Below are 20,517 nucleotides of genomic sequence, written 5' to 3'. Positions count from 1 at the left end.
TTTCTAATCCTTTCTTTCTCTGTGGGTAATCCTTTCAACCTGATGGAAGGAGGTCACTCAACCAGTTCGTGCATTCTTTGTCAAATGTGTCTTTAAATGAAGGACAGCTAAACAAAGAGTAAAATCTATTTCCCATGTCACTTCCAGCTGGTGACATTTAGTGAACTTGACATGTGATGATGGCTTTTAATGTTTATATTATAATAGTTTGTCAAACTGAAAATGAAACTGTGAGGAAATGTCAGTACGGGCTATTGCCCGAGTAGGGAATTGTCAGTGTGGGGGAAATGTCCTACGCTCCTTAAATATATTGTGTGGTACATAAAAAATGAGCCAACAATCCCGCGTTGTAAATGTGCCTGTTTTAGAATGTAATATGTGGCAATGAGTATGATAACCTTTTTATTCAGATCTTCGGAGAGGCAGCAGCAGAAGTCAGCACTGGCTTGTTTCCTCCTATCCGTTTTACAAAACGTTATAAAACATTGTCAAACCATACCCTCGTACATTGTTTTGTGTGATGATACAGGTACATGTTATCTCGTCTTCTTAACATTCACTTACTTCATTAGTGAAGGCGCACACACATAACTAAACACAACGACATGAGAATGTTTCAATTGTAGCCCTCCCTCCTTTAGTGAACATTTATAAACAACCTGTATCGATACACAACATGTTCTCTGGTCTAGAGTTTATTAAATACTGTGTAGCAATCCTATTTCAGTGAATGAATGTTAAGAACAAGACGACAAAATGACTCTATTGTGTAATGTGTTTGAAGTCATTGTTCTATATTCTAAGCAAACACAATACCACAGGATATGTGAGATGTTGCTGACGAGGAAATATGATCTTGTGTTGCAAATAGATGGTAATCTTTGATCCTCGCACAAACCTATCGATATCGTTCATATCTGTTGTGCTTCTGTCCTAATGACCATATTACAAATGTTCTTAAATGTAAAAATGTCTTAAATGCCATTGGTTAACGCTACTATTCAATTGTCTGCACAGCTGAATCCACCCTACTCCAATATACAAGCGTCTCTTTGATAGGCATTATGAATACAATTTGCTGGAAGGTGGGTTTCATCCTCCATGTTTCTGATGTTATATAATGCATGACTCTTCCTGTTTCGTGGACCTGCTTAGCATTGTGAGTAGACAATGTAATTAACAAATAAGTTGTCTCGCTATAAGTTTCTGAGACACTCGACATGTGTATACGTGCATCAACTTTTGCACAAACCAAGTGTAGCAGTAGTTTGACTGATTCACAAGCAGAAACTCATCTTACAACTAACCACTATTTGGAACAGATAAACAACACAGTATCTGACCTATCATTTTAAAACCGTCTATATTATGTCTTTGAAAATCATTTACAAGTGCAACACATAAGGAAGACATCTTTATTTCAGGGAACACAATGTTTCGGAGTGTATACTTACTCCTTCACCTGATGAAGTGTATTCAGGCACCACTAGGAATTGCGTTCTCATACACTACTCCCAATTCCGAAGACTATTGATAACTTATACAAATGAGTTACACACATCAGGGAATATAAACATTTGTCAATAAATTTCTTATTGATTAATAGAGAATAGGGGATGCATCCTTGCGGAAAAAATACAGTTTTTAAGAACATATCCATGTAAAGCTTTGTACTGTTAAAGGACGTACCACCTACACGTCTCTAAATATAACAAGAGCAACAGGCCTAATACAGCTCCAGGTTAGATTTACATACATCCGATATACATGGGGGAAGTAACGCACCACAGCATTTCTGAAGTGTACATGCAGTGTACCAATATGGTGCAACTTTCTCGGCACTATAACCGACTTTTGCGGCACTATCGCGCCACTTTCACAGCACTATCATGGCCCTTTTGCGCCACTTACGCAAAACCTTGCGCCACTTACGCGAAACTTTCGCGGCATTTTCTAGCCACTTTCGCGGTATTATTGCGCCACTTTCGAGTCACTTTCGCGATACTTTCATGGCACTTTCACGAACGTATAGCGAAATAGTTTCGCGATACAGGGGAAGTGACTTTTGAAATGTAGTGTACTACATTACGGTAAAGGGGTCAAGGATGTGTTATTTATAGTTACTGAAGTTTAGCGTTGCACATGCCTGAACATTGACAGCGAGGCGACCTCGTCTACTTTAGGCCTCTAAATAGGGATGAGGGTGCAGTCAATACATGCAAGAACCTTTGGGAAATCACAGATTTGGTGGAATTCTTCCATAAGTTGTCTGTGCTTGGCCAGTGCTGGAAAATGTATCAGTCAGATGGTACGGAGAATGGCGGATGTGGTATTGGCAAGTACTCTGGAAACGCTTGACTTGCTAACTCCGTGAATGTCGCCGATCTCGCTGAAAAGGCCCCCTTTAGCAAAGTATCTCAAGGTACACAACACTTGGACCTCTGTAGATAGTGCGCATGAACGCTGAGTCAGTCGAGACAGCTGTTCATCAACTCGATTCACCAACTCGGTTCACCAGTTCAATGATGACATGTCTTTGGAATCTATATCACGAAATAAAATCAATTTCATCTAAAACATCTAATGCCCGACTTCTGTCCCTGAAAACACGTTCTCCCCCGATACCATTTCTGTTAATAATTTCTAAAAGGAATGCATGTGTCGCCATGATGGTTTGAATTTGCGAGGTCGTAACTACATTAGGAGAACCCTAGGGCTGTCGTAGATTTAGGATGATTTTACGACGTAGTGTAAACTAAGAGGTCTTTGTGAAACGGCCTTAAATGTTATGACATGGTTTACGACATGGTTTAGGAGGTCGTAGCTAAGAGGCTTTGTGAAACGGCACCCAGGTACCCACAGGACAACCTGGACCTGTGGTTAGTCAAATGACAACAATCAAACTCCATGATTACACTACAAGTCACTAAATGTTAGCTTTTCCTTCTGACTATGCATGCATTCCTTCTGACTTTTTTATTTTTGAATAATGAGATAACTTCTGTCAACTTCAGTGGATGCATGAATAGATCGTTTTATGCATGTATCTAAGTAGTTTTTGCCAGGGCTCCAGTAAAACAATTCTCAATCGGAGATTTGAACCCAAATTGAGACCTACAGCAGGTGCCCGGCTCTTGGACAAACCTAGACTGTTCCGACACTGCAATTTTCCAGACTTGTGAGAGAATATGTTGTCTCATTCTGAGACCATAACAACTGGCTAGACATCCAAACTTTGGAACACAAGAGATCCTCCTGCAATTTCGCTTTGCTGTCCAAAAGACCATGGATGAAGCCCATTTGATCTGTCCTCTTTTATAATGTGATTGCAGCCAAAATACAGGATTTATAGCAATGATGAAATAAAGGTTGTATTCTTAGAATTATTTACAATGATAACCTTTGTTTTATATTTCACGATGTAAAAAAAAGGCAAGGTGTCAACAAACTGATGATTTTTCTTTTGAAAAGGCCAAAATAGTTTTTTTGTTGACACATTTCTTTTTGTAAGGGTTCTGGGGTGTTCTGATCATTTAGGCACCTTAATCTTGAAACCTGCAATTTAGCATACATTGGACTGAATGTTGGACTGCATGCCTGTGGTTAGATATCTTCACTACAACCCATCCCAGTGAACAAACAAAAGGAATATACACCTAAACTATTGACTCAATCCGTACAAACATTTGAGTGACTGTAACACTGTGTTTTACAAATTTGTTTGGATTGGTTGTAATTCGTATTTTGACCAATCACAAGCTGTGTTACTTACCTCTTTCAACACCATTGTACACAGCCAAAATGTCAGCAATATAAAGACGTTTCAATACCTAATAAATAAAATAAACAACAACTATGTTACTGTTTCCATCTTTTTAAGTCATCAGGTAACATAAGGTCAAATGACATCGTTGCATTTATCGCTGTGAATGTCAAAATAAATGCATGAGAAATCTTTGTCACAGGTCACATAATTTAGCAAGATATGTCCAAGAAGTTCCATATTTTAAACATAGGTCATGATTTCCTGCTTAAAATGTTCAGAATAACATCCATTAACCAATGATTTTCGTCTAAATTTGAAATATATCATATACCAGGATGGTATCCATTGCTGTAACTTTGTTGGTTGCCTTCACATGCTTGAATTTGACAAATCGCTGTCTTTATACTAGATTGCGGCCAAAAGTGCAATTAAAAACCATTTGCTATCCAATCACAAGTTACAACTTTGAAAATACTCCTGGCAAGGTTACTGTAATATTCTAATTGATGTTCAGAGCCTTCTAAAGATACCAAACATCAGACCTATCTTCACATGTGTTATTCTTATAAGTCTTCGAAAAATAGAGGCTTTCCAGGTATTTTCTGAGAGGAAAGCCACTATTATCGAGAAATATATGTTGATAGATCATATTTGAAATTCTTTGAAAATCATTTTCCAATTACTTAAAGCTCTGCACGCTAACGTCGAACCCATTCGACAGAGGTGTCCATCCCCGTGCATCTGATGTCGAACCCATTCGACAGGCGAATAGCATAACAACACCCCAAAATAAAACTCGCCATATCTATTTACCGAGAAGGCTTTGCGTAACATTTAAATTACGTATGACATGCATAAATGCTCAGCTTGCTCAATATCAAATGTTCAGTCATTTATTTACCTCCAAAAGAAAATATCGCGAGTTTAAAATGTTTCGACCAAACTTCTCGGCACACAACTACCAGAAACGGCCATTGTTGACTTTTGGCACTTCACGTTGAGCGGCATGCAGTCCGATATTTTCTTTATAATTTCATCATTTTTCCTATTCGATCATAATTTTTTGTTTGCTGACGAAAGGAAAACACCCATGTTCCTTTATTTCTAAAAATTAGCAACTTTCGGTGTAACTAATTGTAAACAAAAACAATCTGAATCGTAACATCATCGATTGGATGGAACTTGTACGATCATGGCAACGGCGGTAAACAAACAACTCCACATGCATAGTTATCCCGTTAGACTATTACAATCATTTTGTTACATCTAACTTAATTTTCTAGAATTATTGACACGTATGTATAAATCTTTGTAAAAAGAATTTCATTTTTAAAGAGTTTGCAAATGATTTCGTTTGATAAACTTTCCGACACATTGACAAGCCGACAAACGTCAGTGATACGTTTGGGCGTGGCCTAACTCGCGATTTGTTGAGTTGAACAAAGTCAACACACACTGCGAAAAATGACAAATATTGAATGAAACGCAAAATCTGAACTGATATACATTCTAGGTAAACCATTCAATAGCAAAATAATGCATTTTACGAGAAATAATCAAAATACTTGCAATTTTAGCTATCATTTCTGAAACCGGAAGCACGTACCGCATGTGACACATGGAAGCAAAATATGCAAAAGTTGGTAAGCTATCATAAAGAAATTCCGAAATAGATTCAAATTCAAAAGAAAATACATAATTTACTATTTATTGATATGGAGAGCAATCTTCACTCCTATTTGTTTCATATTTCTTCGGGTGGTCAGGCCCGCTGACTTGGTTGATGCATGTCATCAGATCCCAATTGTGTGGATCAATGCTCGTGATGTCAATCACTGGATTGTCTGGTCCAGACTCAATTTTTTTACAGACCACCGTCATATGGCTGGAATAAGTGCAGCGTTAAACAACAAACAGCAACAATTAACTGTATCAGTCAACATTGAAACAACAGTTTATGGCTTTTGGTACATATATATATAAAAACTGTAGATTTGTGCACTGGATTGACAAGCATTTTAAGTCATGTCTGAAGTTGGTTAACTTAAAATTTGACTATTTCATTTTGGTCAAATGATTTCATTAAAAACAGGACCAATTTTGATATAATTTTTTAATTTGAAGTTTACACAATATACAGCTTTTCCATTGGACCAGAGGTCGGTCACATGACCGCGAAATTGACGTTCATAAGTGTATGAACGACACAATTTGACATTCATACGTTTTTCACGAGACCGTGTTCTTGAAATGACGTAAGCACTGATGGACTACTTCCACATTCCTGGGGAAACCCCTGGGAATTCCCTTGCACGAAAACATACATAATTTGTTTTTTTCTGATAATTTAGAACCTTTAATCCTGGTCTCAGCGTTTCAGTATACATTGAAAAATGTCAGAGAGCGTGACTGCATGATTGTTGACGAATATCCTCGCTACGGCCTATCCTAATGAACAAACGAAGAAATGCACATCTAAACTATCGTAGTATTGACTCGACCCGTGTCAAGGCTGATACTGACCGTCTCCAGCAATCAATGAATTTACCTTAGTGTCTGTTTGACACATCTTTATTCACCTTTCAATGATCGGCCAGTTGATCAATGATGACGAACACATGTAACCGCCACATGTTCAATAACAACTTCGGAAATCTCTCCTGTCACGTTTATCGTGTCGGCCATTCTGACGTCTTGTACTTGATGTAAATGTATTACGATGCGCTGTCATTGTGACTGTCTTACTGAGGTAGTTCTTTACAGAACTTTCTCATCTAATGAGGATATGATTTGAAAACATGTGCTGCATATAGTAAGAGGTTTCTGAAGAGCAAGTTGTGCATCCATATGCTCATGTCACCTCTCTTTTTGAGGAACTATTTTATTCCGCGATATAGCTGGTTGTTGTATGGCTGTCAGTGTAAACATGAAGTCACACATGCTAAATATAATTGTGTTTAGATCTAGGCCTACATCCTTTGAGGTACAAAATTGTGATAAAAAAAATTTATAAGAATTGACTTTCACTTTGTGTGAGTTCACTGGTGTATGAACCTTCATACTCCAATGAACTCACACAAAGTGAAAGTCAATTCTTAAATGACTCATTTAATAAATATGTTTTTTTTCCATCTTGGAACTGAATGTTGGAAGGCTTGACATACAGATTAGACCCTAGCAACCTGTTTCTAGGTAGATGACATCACAATGGCATCTTCATGTCATCACATTCAATTGTGATGTCATTGTAGTGGTTGGTTGGATGTTATGGATATTGAAGACATTCAAATATTAGATGCCTTTTATTTTGAAACTTTCAGTCCATAAGGTCAGTAACAATGTTGCCAGTTCTCACATTCTAGAATTACAGATTGTTCAGATACTTGTTTGCCTTTTTGTGTAAGTTACATGGTCTGAGTAATTTTGTCAACCACAATCAAAGGAATCTGAAATTGTTCATGCTCTGAATGTCCTTAGAACATACTTTTGTAAGCACAAAAAGTGCACTTGCTACAGGTCCGAGAAAATGTCCCTTTTAACTATGTTCCTGACTTACCATCATTTAGAAACTGAATACATGGTTCTTATTTCTTTACTTGGTGTAACCAAATTGTACAACATTTAACTAAAGTACTCACGGAAATGAAAAAAACCCTGTTTTTTTCGATCTCAGATTTTAAATAAATGCAGTTAATATACAAAATATATAAATATTCATACAGCTCAATTAGTACTAATTGGGCCTTGGCACAATTACAGCGTATCAAAGTTTTTTATGACTTTTTACACGTAAAAGTGTGTAAAAATATGAACAAAACAGACTATCGTGAAACTGAGCATAACCAGGTGTTAGTAGATCAAGGTGAATGTCCATGACCTATGACACCTTGACAACAGGTGAAAACAGGTGCTTGAAACCCACGTGCATGTGAGTTGTCAGTGGTTAGTGATTTGTGAGTGGCATTGTGGGATAGTGAATCATCGTAAAAATATCAGAACGTAAAAGTAACATATTCCCTTCTCAAACAACAACTTACATGTCATTATTATTATGTACATAAACATAGCTGTTAGTTTTATTGTTGTTTTGGTAACTTTTTTCCAGGCTAATTTGCATAATGCCTATAGCCTGTTTCTGCCATGTCAATTTGGACTTAGTTTTATTTTTGAATGTTGAAAGTGCCTACAAATTACCTCCTGTAAAGTACATTTTGTATTGAGCACTAAGATAAAACTAGCAAATCCAGACTAGTACTTTTCCAGTTGTTTTGTTATTTCATATTTACATCTACGTAATGCTTTGTGTCGATTATTATATCCAGCACAAAAAAAATAATTCATTTCCATGAGTACTTTAGGATGATTGTCTTTCTATTTCTAACAGTATCTAAATTAACCCTCATGGTGCCTGGACGTCAGTCAACCTGCATACCGCTCAGTGCTCACTGTGATGAGGTCGTGGTTTCAAAAACGTATACATTGTATCAAAACTGTTACAACGTCTTTATTCTTCACACAATGTAACCAAATTGTATAACATGCAACTCCAGTTGATTGTCTTTCCATCAATATCTAAAGTAACCAAATCCAAAAGATATATGTTTCGCCTAGCCAATGATAAAAGTGCTGGTATTATAAGTTTCCTACTTTTCTACATTAGTCGTAATATGGCAAGAAAAGTCAAGTAAGCGCCCTTTTTTAAAATCAAAATGTCCAATAATTCGGAGCACCTTTAGAATACAGTACCACAACTTTTCGTGAGGACGGTCTCTGCCGTAGGTCACATGTCTCAAAGACAAGCAACCAGTTTTTGTGAGAATCCGTCGGACGCGAACTCGCGACCTTCAGATTGTTAGCCCGACAGCTAACCGTCTGAGCTATGTCCACACTGTAACATAAAGTGCAAATTTACCTAGTCATGCCTATGACGTTACAGAACTGAACGAAAAGGGTCGAATAGGTGACGGACCCTTACGAAGGTTACAGGTAGGCATGGTTTCTCGTGACTTTAATCTATCGACACTTACGAATGATCCTGATGCCATTTGGCACACTCGTCCCATTCCGTAATCTACAAGATACCGAGTCGCGAGGAATGATCCGATATGGCACGAACTGAAACGGCTCCAGGCATCAGACGTCAGACGTCGAACTCGCAAGTACGCATGAATGACGTGTTATTTAATAATTCTTCGGGTGGATTTTGTGACAGAAAAGTGTGGTAGGGAACACTGTAAGGATGATGTGGATAATAGTAAAGAACGAGGGAGGCATGTGCATGGCTAGTGACGACACAACGGTGAGTTCGTTTGTGAATCAGTACTGAAAAAATGTACCCGGTGAAAGTGGCTTGTGTGAATGTTCCTGGACAGTTTCCAGTAGCCAAAGTATTCGACACAAAACCATTTCATTCTTTTTACTCGATGTTTTTGTGTGAAGAATATTAGGAGCCGCTATAGAATCTTTAAAGTTGTAGTTTGCGGGGAAAGCCTCGTTTTGGAGTTTGACATTGGGGTCATGCATAAATATTAAAGGGCAAGTTCACACGGAAATGAACCTATATTTCTTGTACTTTTTCCACATTAAAAGTGTTAACCTAGAAGTGTCATAGACAAAAATATAAAAATATCACAATTAATCAACATAGTTTTCGCATTAAAGCTATTTATATTTTTCACATTTACCAAGTGTTCTATTTCCATAACAAAAACACCATGGCTTATGCCCCTTGCAATATGACGTCATTGGTGCCAATTGATAAACATTATGACGTCATCATGCTTTGTTAGAGCCGCTTCACGTGGTGTAGGTACAGTTGTGTGATTCTTGCGTCTCAGATGCCAGCTAGCATAGTGTTATGCTGAGTCACCACTGCGCCGGAGTGTGTCGTAGGCCATGTTGTTTTACCGCAAACTGGTACTTGATATCTTTTGCGTTGAGAATAGACAGGGACCCAGTTGAATTGGCACCAATTACGTCATAATCTAAGGGGGATAACTCAGGCCTGTTTAGCTCGAAAAACGAAGGCCTCATAACGGCATATCATTTTCACACTATTGTGAGCTTCCTACTTTCACTGTGAAAAAATGAGTGTATATTTTCAAACACAGGTACTAACTAATTCTAAAATTGCGTTTTGTTTAGAAAAAGAAAGAAAGTAACTTTTGCGTGTACACTTCCCCTTTAAACAATGAAAATATTTCTTTTTATCCCCCGCCCAACAAAGTTCCGTCCGTCCGTCCGTCCGTCACGTTTCATTTAAGGAGCATAACTCAGAAACCGTTCAATATTTTTTCATGAAACTTTACAGGTCTGTCAAGTACATGCTAAAACTGGTGCCTTTTGCTATTTTGGAATTTTAGAAATTTTATTTTTTTACGTTTCTATGGAAACAAGATGGACTTAGGTTCTGTGAGGGTAGGGTTCGTTTCCGGAGCATTCCTCATAAACCGTTCAATATTTTTTCATCAAACTTTGCAGGTCTGTCAGGTACATGCTGAACTGGTGCTTTTTACTATTTAGAAATTTTGGAAATTTGTATTTTTTACGTTTCCATGGCAACAAGATGGACTTAGGTTCCAAACTCTTCTTTTTTTTACAATTTCCATGACAAGTTCCACCTCGGTTAAAAAAGATTAGGGTTTGTTTAGATTTAATTATGTCATAAATTCTGCAACAGGGGCGGATGATATAGCCACGTTAGTGGCAAACTCTTGTTTATCTGCGGAAGACAAACACATTTTTATAGCAAATGTAGGGATTGTGTATGGGCTGGTGACGTGCTTCATTCCGATTCGCTTTATATTCAAGGTATATATATTAGCATCAATTTTGAAAGCTTGTACAGGGGGGTCGCCTTATACATGTGGTGGCTTTATAGCAAATGATATACGGTAATAAAATAGGTACCCAGAAGGTGGATATTGTGAAATCTTACAATTGATATATATCTGATATATTGCTTGCTGATATTAAGGCTGTCGTTTGATTCTCTGGTGTCAGGGTAGTATCGCTATGAGTTGGCGTTTTTGGCTTTGTTGATGTTTGATCCACTGAATTAACTTGCTGAACAGCTTGCTGATATTTAATCTCACCTTTTCCCCTTTGGCTTTTTCTTAGATTGGCCATTTTAGTTATGATTTGAATGGATTTTGCTCGGGAAGTTGCTATGTGCTACCTGTCGCCACGAGTGCCATCTGCTATCAAACTTCGACTACACAAGTTTAATATGTCTCCACAGCGCAACTTGCATTCCTTTTTGAGAGAAGGGAAACCTGGTCCATATCTTAAGTGAAAAATGAGTGATGGCCAGTGAAAGTTGAAAGTGGCTGGTAACTTTTAAGGTTAGCTTGCACTACTGGCCAGCAGAATATTGATACTATATCACACACTGCATACATCCTTTGAGGTACAAAATAGGGATATAAAAAATCATAAATTAACTGTCAAATTGTGGGAGTTCATAGAAATATGAACCTTCATAGAGTGAGGGCCAAACATTGTATGATCATTGTGGCAAGCACAGACCACTCTTTGAAGGTTCATACACCAGTGAACTCACACATAGTGAAAGTCAAACCTAAAATTGTGTTGTTCTCAATGTATATGCCAGATTTATACCCTGGACAGATATATTGCTTACGTTTTGCTACATATATCTCCAGGAGAAGAAGAAAGCCAGGAAAGCACTTGATGCCAAGAAAGTTACTGAAGGCAAGCTTGAAGAGGAGAAAGAAAAGTAAGTTTATAGGCTGGGGTACTAGCTGGGTTGGGTGTACTCATTCAAATGCCACTTCATTTTTCTCTAATTAAGCCCCCTATTAGGTAGCCTGCTTAATATGTTTGTTCAAATAAGAGCTCAGTCACCACTGCTGCGGTTGGTTTTCTCAACCACACGCATGTGACAGATCTCAGAGACTTCATACTCGTATTCTTCATATATGGGGAGTATTTCTCACATTTGATTGGATGACATTGACCATCAAAGACACTAAGTATGAACTAGCTCTTATGAAATAATCATGTCAACAATTATTCAGAGATTAAGTATATCCCCATTTATGAAAGAGAACAGCTGCTTGACATATTTTCAACAGTTGTTTCACTGAACAAACTCATTCCAGGGACACATTGAATAAGGCAGTCAACATTGTTATACAACATAGCATGCTTAAGTTAAACATTTCATCACTGATCATACCTAGTAACCTATTTTCAATTCTATTAGCATAATCCATTAACATGTGTGAGACAACATACATGATGTATCGAATAAAATTACTAAAGACATTTCTTCTAAATAGTATCAAACCGTACACATGTTACATGTCAATAAATTTGTCACATTGATGATGTGACAAATTTATTGACATGTACCATTCTATACAATGACTAGCACAATGCACTTCCCCCTAGTAATTAGAACCTCAAAATAACAGCAGGGTATGAGCCTTTGAAACAACTAATTCTAACAAACAGATTATGACATCAATTAACCCTTTAATTAACCCCTTAAACAACCCACATCAAGGAAGTGGGGTAAAGGATGTACATTGTTTTCAAGTAGCAGTAAGGCCCCAAGAATAACATGTATGTTCTGAACTAAATAGTCAGACAGACAAACAGACAAATGAGTTTTATTCAAAAAGACTTGGACAATTGGTCCCTCATCTTCATTTCAACATAATAATATGATGATGACAGAGAGCATAACACGCAGCAAAACAACACACCTCTAATTATGGTACATTTTACCATGAATTTGGAATTTACTCAATTCTGATTGGTCATCAGAGGCTATTAAATTACAATAAACCCCCTCTGAAAACAGTTGGTTTGACGGTCGCATCACCGTGGAAGCTAATATTCATAGAATAGTACTATTTTCAGTCATTGTCGGTAGGCATATTCTAATAATTATATCTACAATCTCAGGTTACAAAATGCACAGATGCGGTTACTACAATATTCAAAGGATGTGTGGCAATACATTTCGTGCAGAAAAACACGACAGAAATCAACAAAGGGAATGTATTTATGTTTTGGAGAAAACAGAAAGCTTGGAATTTTGGCGCTTTTCTATAAACGACTGTGATGTCTTATCTTTTACGTCACAATAAGTGATATGACGTCATAATGGTGACGCGCGACGTAGAGCGAAAGCCTTGCAAAGCTTGCTTTGTTTTCTTTAGGGATGCCCACCTCATGTTAGCTTACCAAGTTGACGTGCTTCTATGCTTTCAATGCCTGTCATATGTTCGAGTGAAGTATTACGGTGTACACAAACTGCTTGAGTATATACAGCACCATATTTTGTTCGGTGATTCCGTAATTCAGCTCGATAACCCACTCAAAACACTGAACTCAACCCATGCCCATGCCGCTTCACTCAGTATATTTATCTCTTAATTAATGATGTACTATTTGATGTAATTCTTACGAAATCTCTTCCTCTATTACATCTCTGCCATAAATCCTGTATTTTGGCTTCAGTCACACCAACTAAAATTTTCAGATATACAACAGATGTCCTCTTCACTGGCAATTACACACAACTAGTTGTTGGCAAGTACCATCATAACCACCCAAGCTATGACATATGCAATGGCAGCAATCTCACTTTTTTTCCTGTGTGTGCTAGAGTCAACACCTGTTGTAATAGTAGTAACGATCTAGCACTTGGTAGTAAGTCACATTAATCTAAGATTGTTCTGATAGTTTTCTATAATAACAGACTATAAACCAGAGCTCCAGATAAGCTTTTGGTGTTTTGGGTATATTACCCATGCATTTTAAATCATTGGGTATCAGTAATTCTATCTGGGTATTCAAATTTTTGTTACCCACTAGTTTTTACACATGTGGGTATTTAAGTTAAATATTTAAAAACACTATTCATCTAGTCCCTGTAAACCGGTGTCGTGTGGGTTCGAGAGCTTTATAAGGACTAAAAAATTCCATGATACTTCCACAAGAAAGTGTGATGGCAAATGATCATAATGTAACTGTCATCGGACTTTGGCAAGGTTGACGGAATGCCCGTTTATAATTTCAAAATAAGTTGCTGATTTGCTAATCGAATACGCAGGGTTACTTCACAATATTTTGATGATACGCACAAGTTTTATCATTCTTGCAAAATACTACACCTCTATCACATCATTGGCATAAATTCCTGTTTATGCTGAGAACCACACTATAAATTTTGTATAAACTTTCAACAGACGTCCACTACACTGCCAACATATCCATAGTTGTGAGGAAAACCCTATCACTTGCCATGGACGCCACCCCGCATGCGCAAGGCGGGAATCTAGTCACTTCTTTTCCTGTGTGTCCTGATGACAACAAGGAAAATTTTTTTGGTTGCACATCAGTACACGTGACTGAGTTCCACACTACATAGCACATTGATCTTCTCAAGAATCACAGTCTGCAAGCAGTGAACAGTTCTACTAGAACAGGGGTATAAGAAGATCTGATGATCTCGTAAGTAATTAGTTTATGGGAAGTGTTGGGGGATGAGATCCTCATCTCAGAAACAGACGCCCGTCTGTTCGGGCTGTGGCCAACCCCAGGTCGGTCCGTATCTCGTTCTACCAACGACAATAGGGACGTCGTGCGGGACGACAGTGGACACAGACGTCGTTCCCGTTCAAGTCGGGATGACAGGTCGAGTGCCTTGTGGAGAGACAGTAAACGACATGAGGGCATTCATCGCCTTCGTGGTTGTCGGGAGTACGATTCGGATGATAACTACGATGGGGATCGTAGTACTTCTACAGTTAGAGATCATAGCCCTCCTCCCCACGAGGACGTGCAACGTTCTCGCAGGGAGTTTCTGGGAGTTCAGCGTCGTAGTGAAGATAATGACAGAATGACGCCCTTGTCTCACTTTCATATCGACCCGGCTTTGATAGCCCAGATCACGGCGGCGGTCCTCGACTGTGGATTCGACTGTGTCGGGGGTCCATGGACCGTCAACCAGTACACCAGGGCCCACTTGCACAAAGCGATCTTAGTGCTACGACTATTGTAAGCCTATGTTAAAGTATGGGAGTTACGATCATCTTAGCACTACGATAGCTTTGTGCAAGCGGGCCCTGCTCCTTCATCTACACCTCGACAATCGACGTCGACGATGGATTGTGACGACAGCCCTCCTAGGCCTCCCAAAGACATTGAGTTGTTTGCTTGGCTATCTAACTTTCTGCCTGAGTTATCACAAGACGATGACAAACCGACGCGTGCGGGCTTTAACGTCGGAGATACACCGCAGTCTCTTCAGTTTTCTCCTCCCGATGCCTTCAGAGCCATGGCTCAAGATATGGACCAGAACTTTGCCTCTGCTCTGCCTGGGCAGAGTTTCTGCAAGCCGCTTGGTCGATCTCATTACCCGATTTATGGCATGCCCTTTTCGTCACCCATGAGTAGGGACTTGGATTGGGGGCTACTCTTCAAGAAACCAGCGCCCTCCAAGATTCTAGTAGAAGACAGGCATTTGGAATCCATGGACATTGCTGTTCGTCACCAGCTACAACCGCTTGCTATGCTGTCGACAGCGATCGAGGCCCTCTCAGTGTACTTTGAGGAGAAAGAACCCCAGGTCAAGGACGACAGGACGGTGCCATCGGTCCTCACCTGTATGCAATGGTGGATCTTGGACGTCCTTGTTCAGTCCCGATATGTATCGGGCCAGATAACAACGGCATCGACTGCACTGAACTACCTGATTGTCACTCTTACGGTCCCCGTGGTCATCGCAACAGTTGTTTCACAGTTGTACCAACGAAGTTCTGGACAAGTACTCCAGGGAAGCCGAGCATGACATCATCATTTCGTCCAGACCGGTTTAGAGCGCCCCACGACGACGTTACCGAAACGAGAATGTGAAACAGGCTTTTCGTAGGGACATGCCTCGACAGCCGTCCAGCAAGAGAGATTCGGACAGGAAAGGTCGCCAGGTCTCCTTTTCCAAGTATCCCAGAGGGGGAAAGAGCCAGCGGGGAAGGAAGTGAGGTCCCTTACCCCACCGTCACCATCGTTGGAGCCTTCCCCGGGGACACTTCCTTTAGACGAGCTACCGGTAGGGGGGAAACTTAATCACTATGCCCACAAGTGGGCTTTCCTCAACGACCCTTACGTTCAGAACATTTTCACAACAGGCTACACGCTACCACTGACTTCATCCCTGATATTATACACTCCACCAACGGATCGGCTGACGGAGGCCATCGATTCGTTGGTGGAAAAGGCGGCTGTACTTCGCTTAGGGACATCGGCACCATCGCCGGGGTACTACTCGCCCATCTTTCTAGTACCCAAGAAAAACTCCACAAAGATTCAGCTTATTTTCAATCTCAAAAAGTTCAACGCAACATACCTCCAACAACCCGACACATTCACCATGATATCCCTCATGGGCGGCCCTCCTGTTTGGAATTTCTACGTCCCCATGCTTTTTCATACAGATCATGAAGCCGGTTGTAGAATGTCTCCATCGGCAGGCGATCAGGGTCACCTTCTACCTAGACGACAGGCTCCAAGCTCACCAGTTCACCTGCCGGGCTGTGGTTGCCAGAAGAAAAGGTCCTCTACATCAACTATCTCGAGATGGAAGCAGTGATTCAGGCGGTCGAGTTCTGGAAACTTCGATCCCGTCGGAAACGGCTGATGATAAAGTCGGACAACTCCACAGTCATCCACTGCATCAACAAACAGGGAACGACTCGGTCGGCAGCCCTTCTGGACCGGACATTCAGGTTCTTTGCCCTCGTCGACAACTTGGACATGAGCATACGCGCCCATCACATCCCGGGGGCCAAGAATGTGATAGCCAACGCCCTCGTCGAGACCATCGAGGCCGTCTCCCACGAAGTGGATGATCCATCCCACAGTCTTTCATCTGCTGTCAGATCGACTCAGGTTACCCCAAGTCGATCACTTCACAACCCGGTACAACAACCGCCTCCCTCGATTCGTGTCGCCGTTTCCAGACCCACGGGCATGGGACCACGACGCTCTAAGATATCGTGGGAGGGTCTAGACACTTAAGCATTTCTGCCAACGGTGCTGTTACCATCGATACTTGAGAAAGTTGGTCAAATGGCCAACCTACGTCTGCTTTTGGTCGCGCCTTATTGGCCTGCCAGAACGTGGTTCCCGGAACTTCTTCAGATCATCGATCAGCCACCGTTCCCGTTGCCAGATCGAGACGACCTCCTTCTTCATCCTCACACCGACGACTTGCATCCGGGGATAATGAACTTCCAGCTTCACGCCTGGGTTTGCTTAAGACCTCGTTAATGAAGAAAGGATAACTTGGCTAAAGCGGCAGCGCTTGTCTCGTCGGCACATCGAGTTACGACTCGTAAGCTGTACGATGACAAGTGGCGGACACAGAACTTTATGTGGACTAGGTGAGACCTTTGATTGAACAGCAGGCGTTCAGCATTTAAGATGCGTGTTCAAGTCTGATGTTACGTGATGTATACTGGGTCTTTCTGGATCCATAATTCTTTTCAAAATTTAAAAGTGACACTAATTTTTGTTCGCAAAGAGATATAATCTAGGAATTGTCAAGTTATGTTGTCACATGGAACATGCCACAAGTTAATGTGAACATGCATAGAGTGTAGTCCTTTTCTATCCTTTTAAATTAAGTAGAGCTAATAAACTGATTCATCTGATTTCATTTAATTTCGCTGAGGAGCGAAATACATTGTAAATGTTTCAAATCTATTCCAGAACGTAGTTCGATGATGTTTGGCTTGTCTGACATCATTGCTGAGGATCATTTACTAGTATTTGTCCGTTGACTCTAAACTTTACAATGATTTTATTGTCTGAATGGTCTCAAGTATCTATATTTTTTAAATATAAAACGGCTAAAAGTACACGTAAATTTAAAAAAGACCATCATCAATTATCATTTTAAAATTGTCTATTTCATATTGATCAGTAAATTTAATTCAATCAACGTTTTCTGCGAAAATGTATTGGTTCAAAAAGTTCAAACTTTGCTGCTTTTTATGACATTTTAAACCCAAACGAACATGGAAATCCATTATTTATTTGATTTTACAAACCGCCATTCTTGAAAATTCTATAAGAAAATCTGTGCGTAACTTTTGTTTTCAAAATTTCAAAAAATTGCTTTATGTAATGGAATATATCTATGCCGTTAATCACCTGTTGCAGTTGTTCAACAGACAATATTTAATCATTTGTTATCCAATATTTTTCTTTCAATAACATAGATGGCCTACATGTTGTTTTTAAAAGGAAATAAAATACACTTTCTTTTTCTAGAAAAAATATTTAATATATTCTTTATACGAATATACTACACAAATATTGGATCACATGGATTTCCTTGTTAAATCATTGAATACACCGTATAGTAAATATTCAATTGTTAAAACCGCTCGTCCCACAACATTTCAGATGTAAAACCTGATGAGAAACGCTTATGGTTTTGCACTTCATCACACAATGTAGATTGATATAATTTTATAAAATGCGAAAATGTAAACTAAAGCAGTGTTGCAAATGCGATCCAGAAAATATAACAGCGCTTTATGAAAACTGTAACATATTGGGCAAGGTCTAGCCTGGCGAATACAAGGGGAAACCACTCTCAGTTAGGGTATGAACTAAGATTAGGTGACCCGCTTGATAGTGGTAGAGGGAAATCTCAATGGACAGCCCTACCACAACGAGATCATCAGCCCTGTTGTTCTACCGTTTTTGCGTCGTCATGGCCCAGGCATTAATTTTCAACATGACAACACCCTGTTCAGGATTTTCTTCAACAATACAAGGTGAATGTCATCCCCTGGCCGGTTCGCTCCCCTGATCTCTCACCAATTGAGCAAATAGATGGATCGGCCCCTTCGACGTCAACCACGTGTTCCACAGACACTCCAGGAACTTCGAAACATGCTCCAGCAGATATGGACAGATATCCCACAAGACTTTGTGCGACGCCTGGTCCATTCCATGAGACGAAGATGTGTTGCTTGCATTGCAACCAGAGGTGGACACACACGCTATTGATTTGTAAATTGACATTTTGGCATGTTCATGTTTTTTATGAAATCACACATTTTCTGAAGTCAGTATGGCAAATTAAACCATTTGAACACTTACAGGAGTCTTTTATCTGTTGCACCGAAATTGTTTGGTAAAAAACTTACGAGGTACATACGAGGGGTGTTCATTAAAGATTTCCCCTGACCCACTTCCGATGGACCTAGTCGAAAGAAACTTGGCATAGGTATTAGTCTTTCTCCACATAGGAACCACCAAGAGTTACACACTTCTCCCATCGTTTTATGCAACTATGGAGACCTCGCTTGTAAAAGCCCTCATTTTGCGTCTCAAACCATAGTCAGTTGGCCACCAGCAGAAAAGAGGCTTAGTTTAGATTTCGTTCCCACATTTTCCTGTATACCTTAAACCTTTTCTATTGCATAAAGGAGGTATCTGTACACACTTTTCATTGGGTACTAAGCTTGCAAGTGTGTACAGGAATTTTCAGGGGGTCAAAATTGCATAAATTGAAGGAAAAATGCATAATTTGACAAAATTGGCTGTAACATTTTCTTTAAGTCATTAAACTATCCAAATTATGTCTTTGATTACAGGTAATATGTTCGGTTATCTGAATTTGGCGCACATTTTGTTTCATTTAACTGTTATTCTAATTCTCGGTGGAAACATTGGTAAAAATCATGTTTTTTTACTTCATTTTAAAATCTTGTGAGTAGGTAAAACACTAATTCCATTGAATTTTGATAATAAAACCACTATAACTGGGTATTAAAATCTGCCTTAACCATTGTACTATCCTATACCAAAAACAAAATGAAAATATATTACATAGGGGTTGAGATATTGTATACAATGTTACCCCACCCCCCAAAAACCAATTTTGACAAAAATTGCTTTTTGAGATATGGTGGTAGATGATGTTGCTGTAGTGGATGAGTGGGATAATTGCAACAATGCTTAAAAACACCAAAATTGTAAACACATAAAGAAAAAAGATCTTTCAAGTTTTTCTGTGAGCATTTATGGTGGCCATCTTGAAATTCAACCCATTTTTACCTGTTTTCAAAATCAAGATATTATATAGTTCTTCAACATGGTCATGTAATATGTCAAATGAAAGCGTTTTTACATTGTCTTTTCAATGATGTACCTTATTCACTTTCTTCTGTGGTAATCTTATCCCCCAATAATACAACAAATGATATATCGAGAGCTAATTTCTCTAGCAACACCAACCAACCTCCAAAGTCGTATTTTAAACAAATGGACATCGTTTCACTCAAAATTGTAGATATACTGCACTTTTGTCTGAGCATTTCACTAGTTTATAATTTGAGTGAAAAAACAAACATGAGAATACTTGTAGTATTATGAAGTATTAAAAATTACATCCCAGAGTCAAGGGCTGTGAAATAATGTCACCTCTAGTCACCGTCAGAGTCCATCTCTTCTGGAAAGGTAGGTAAGTTGTTTCTGTTTAGGCATGACATAGCACAACTGCATCCAAGGGAACATCCCATGTTGTTCTTGGCGCAACTACACCTGGATGAGGAGCATCTGCCTGTTGTGCATTTACAGGTGAGCAATTCTAGACACAGTGCTGGCATTCATTCCTGGGTCATTGGGATGGGTTCTATGACATCGTCTGTAGAAGTCCACCTATACCCTTCTGGTGGTAGAATGTCAGCCTTTCCTTT

At 39.4% G+C, this 20,517-nt stretch overlaps 1 protein-coding gene across 3 annotated transcripts in view; it reads left to right on the top strand.

The window, feature by feature from the left end:
- The window catches only part of LOC124114452 (ankyrin repeat domain-containing protein 26-like), a 792,436-nt gene that overhangs the window by 726,540 nt on the left and 45,379 nt on the right, over window positions 1-20,517 (top strand). For all 3 annotated transcript variants that reach the window (XM_046475021.2, XM_046475020.2, XM_046475019.2), the window contains one exon: window positions 11,431-11,504. In XM_046475021.2, coding sequence (XP_046330977.2) covers window positions 11,431-11,504 — 74 coding nt within the window. The remainder of the gene's footprint in view (window positions 1-11,430; window positions 11,505-20,517) is intronic.

The sequence above is a fragment of the Haliotis rufescens genome, unplaced genomic scaffold, assembly GCF_023055435.1.
Source record: "Haliotis rufescens isolate VD_foot unplaced genomic scaffold, xgHalRufe1.0.p SCAF_22, whole genome shotgun sequence".
Lineage (NCBI taxonomy): Eukaryota > Metazoa > Mollusca > Gastropoda > Lepetellida > Haliotidae > Haliotis > Haliotis rufescens.
Note: the sequence above shows the minus strand (reverse complement) of the source record. Positions and strands in the feature narration are given on the sequence as shown.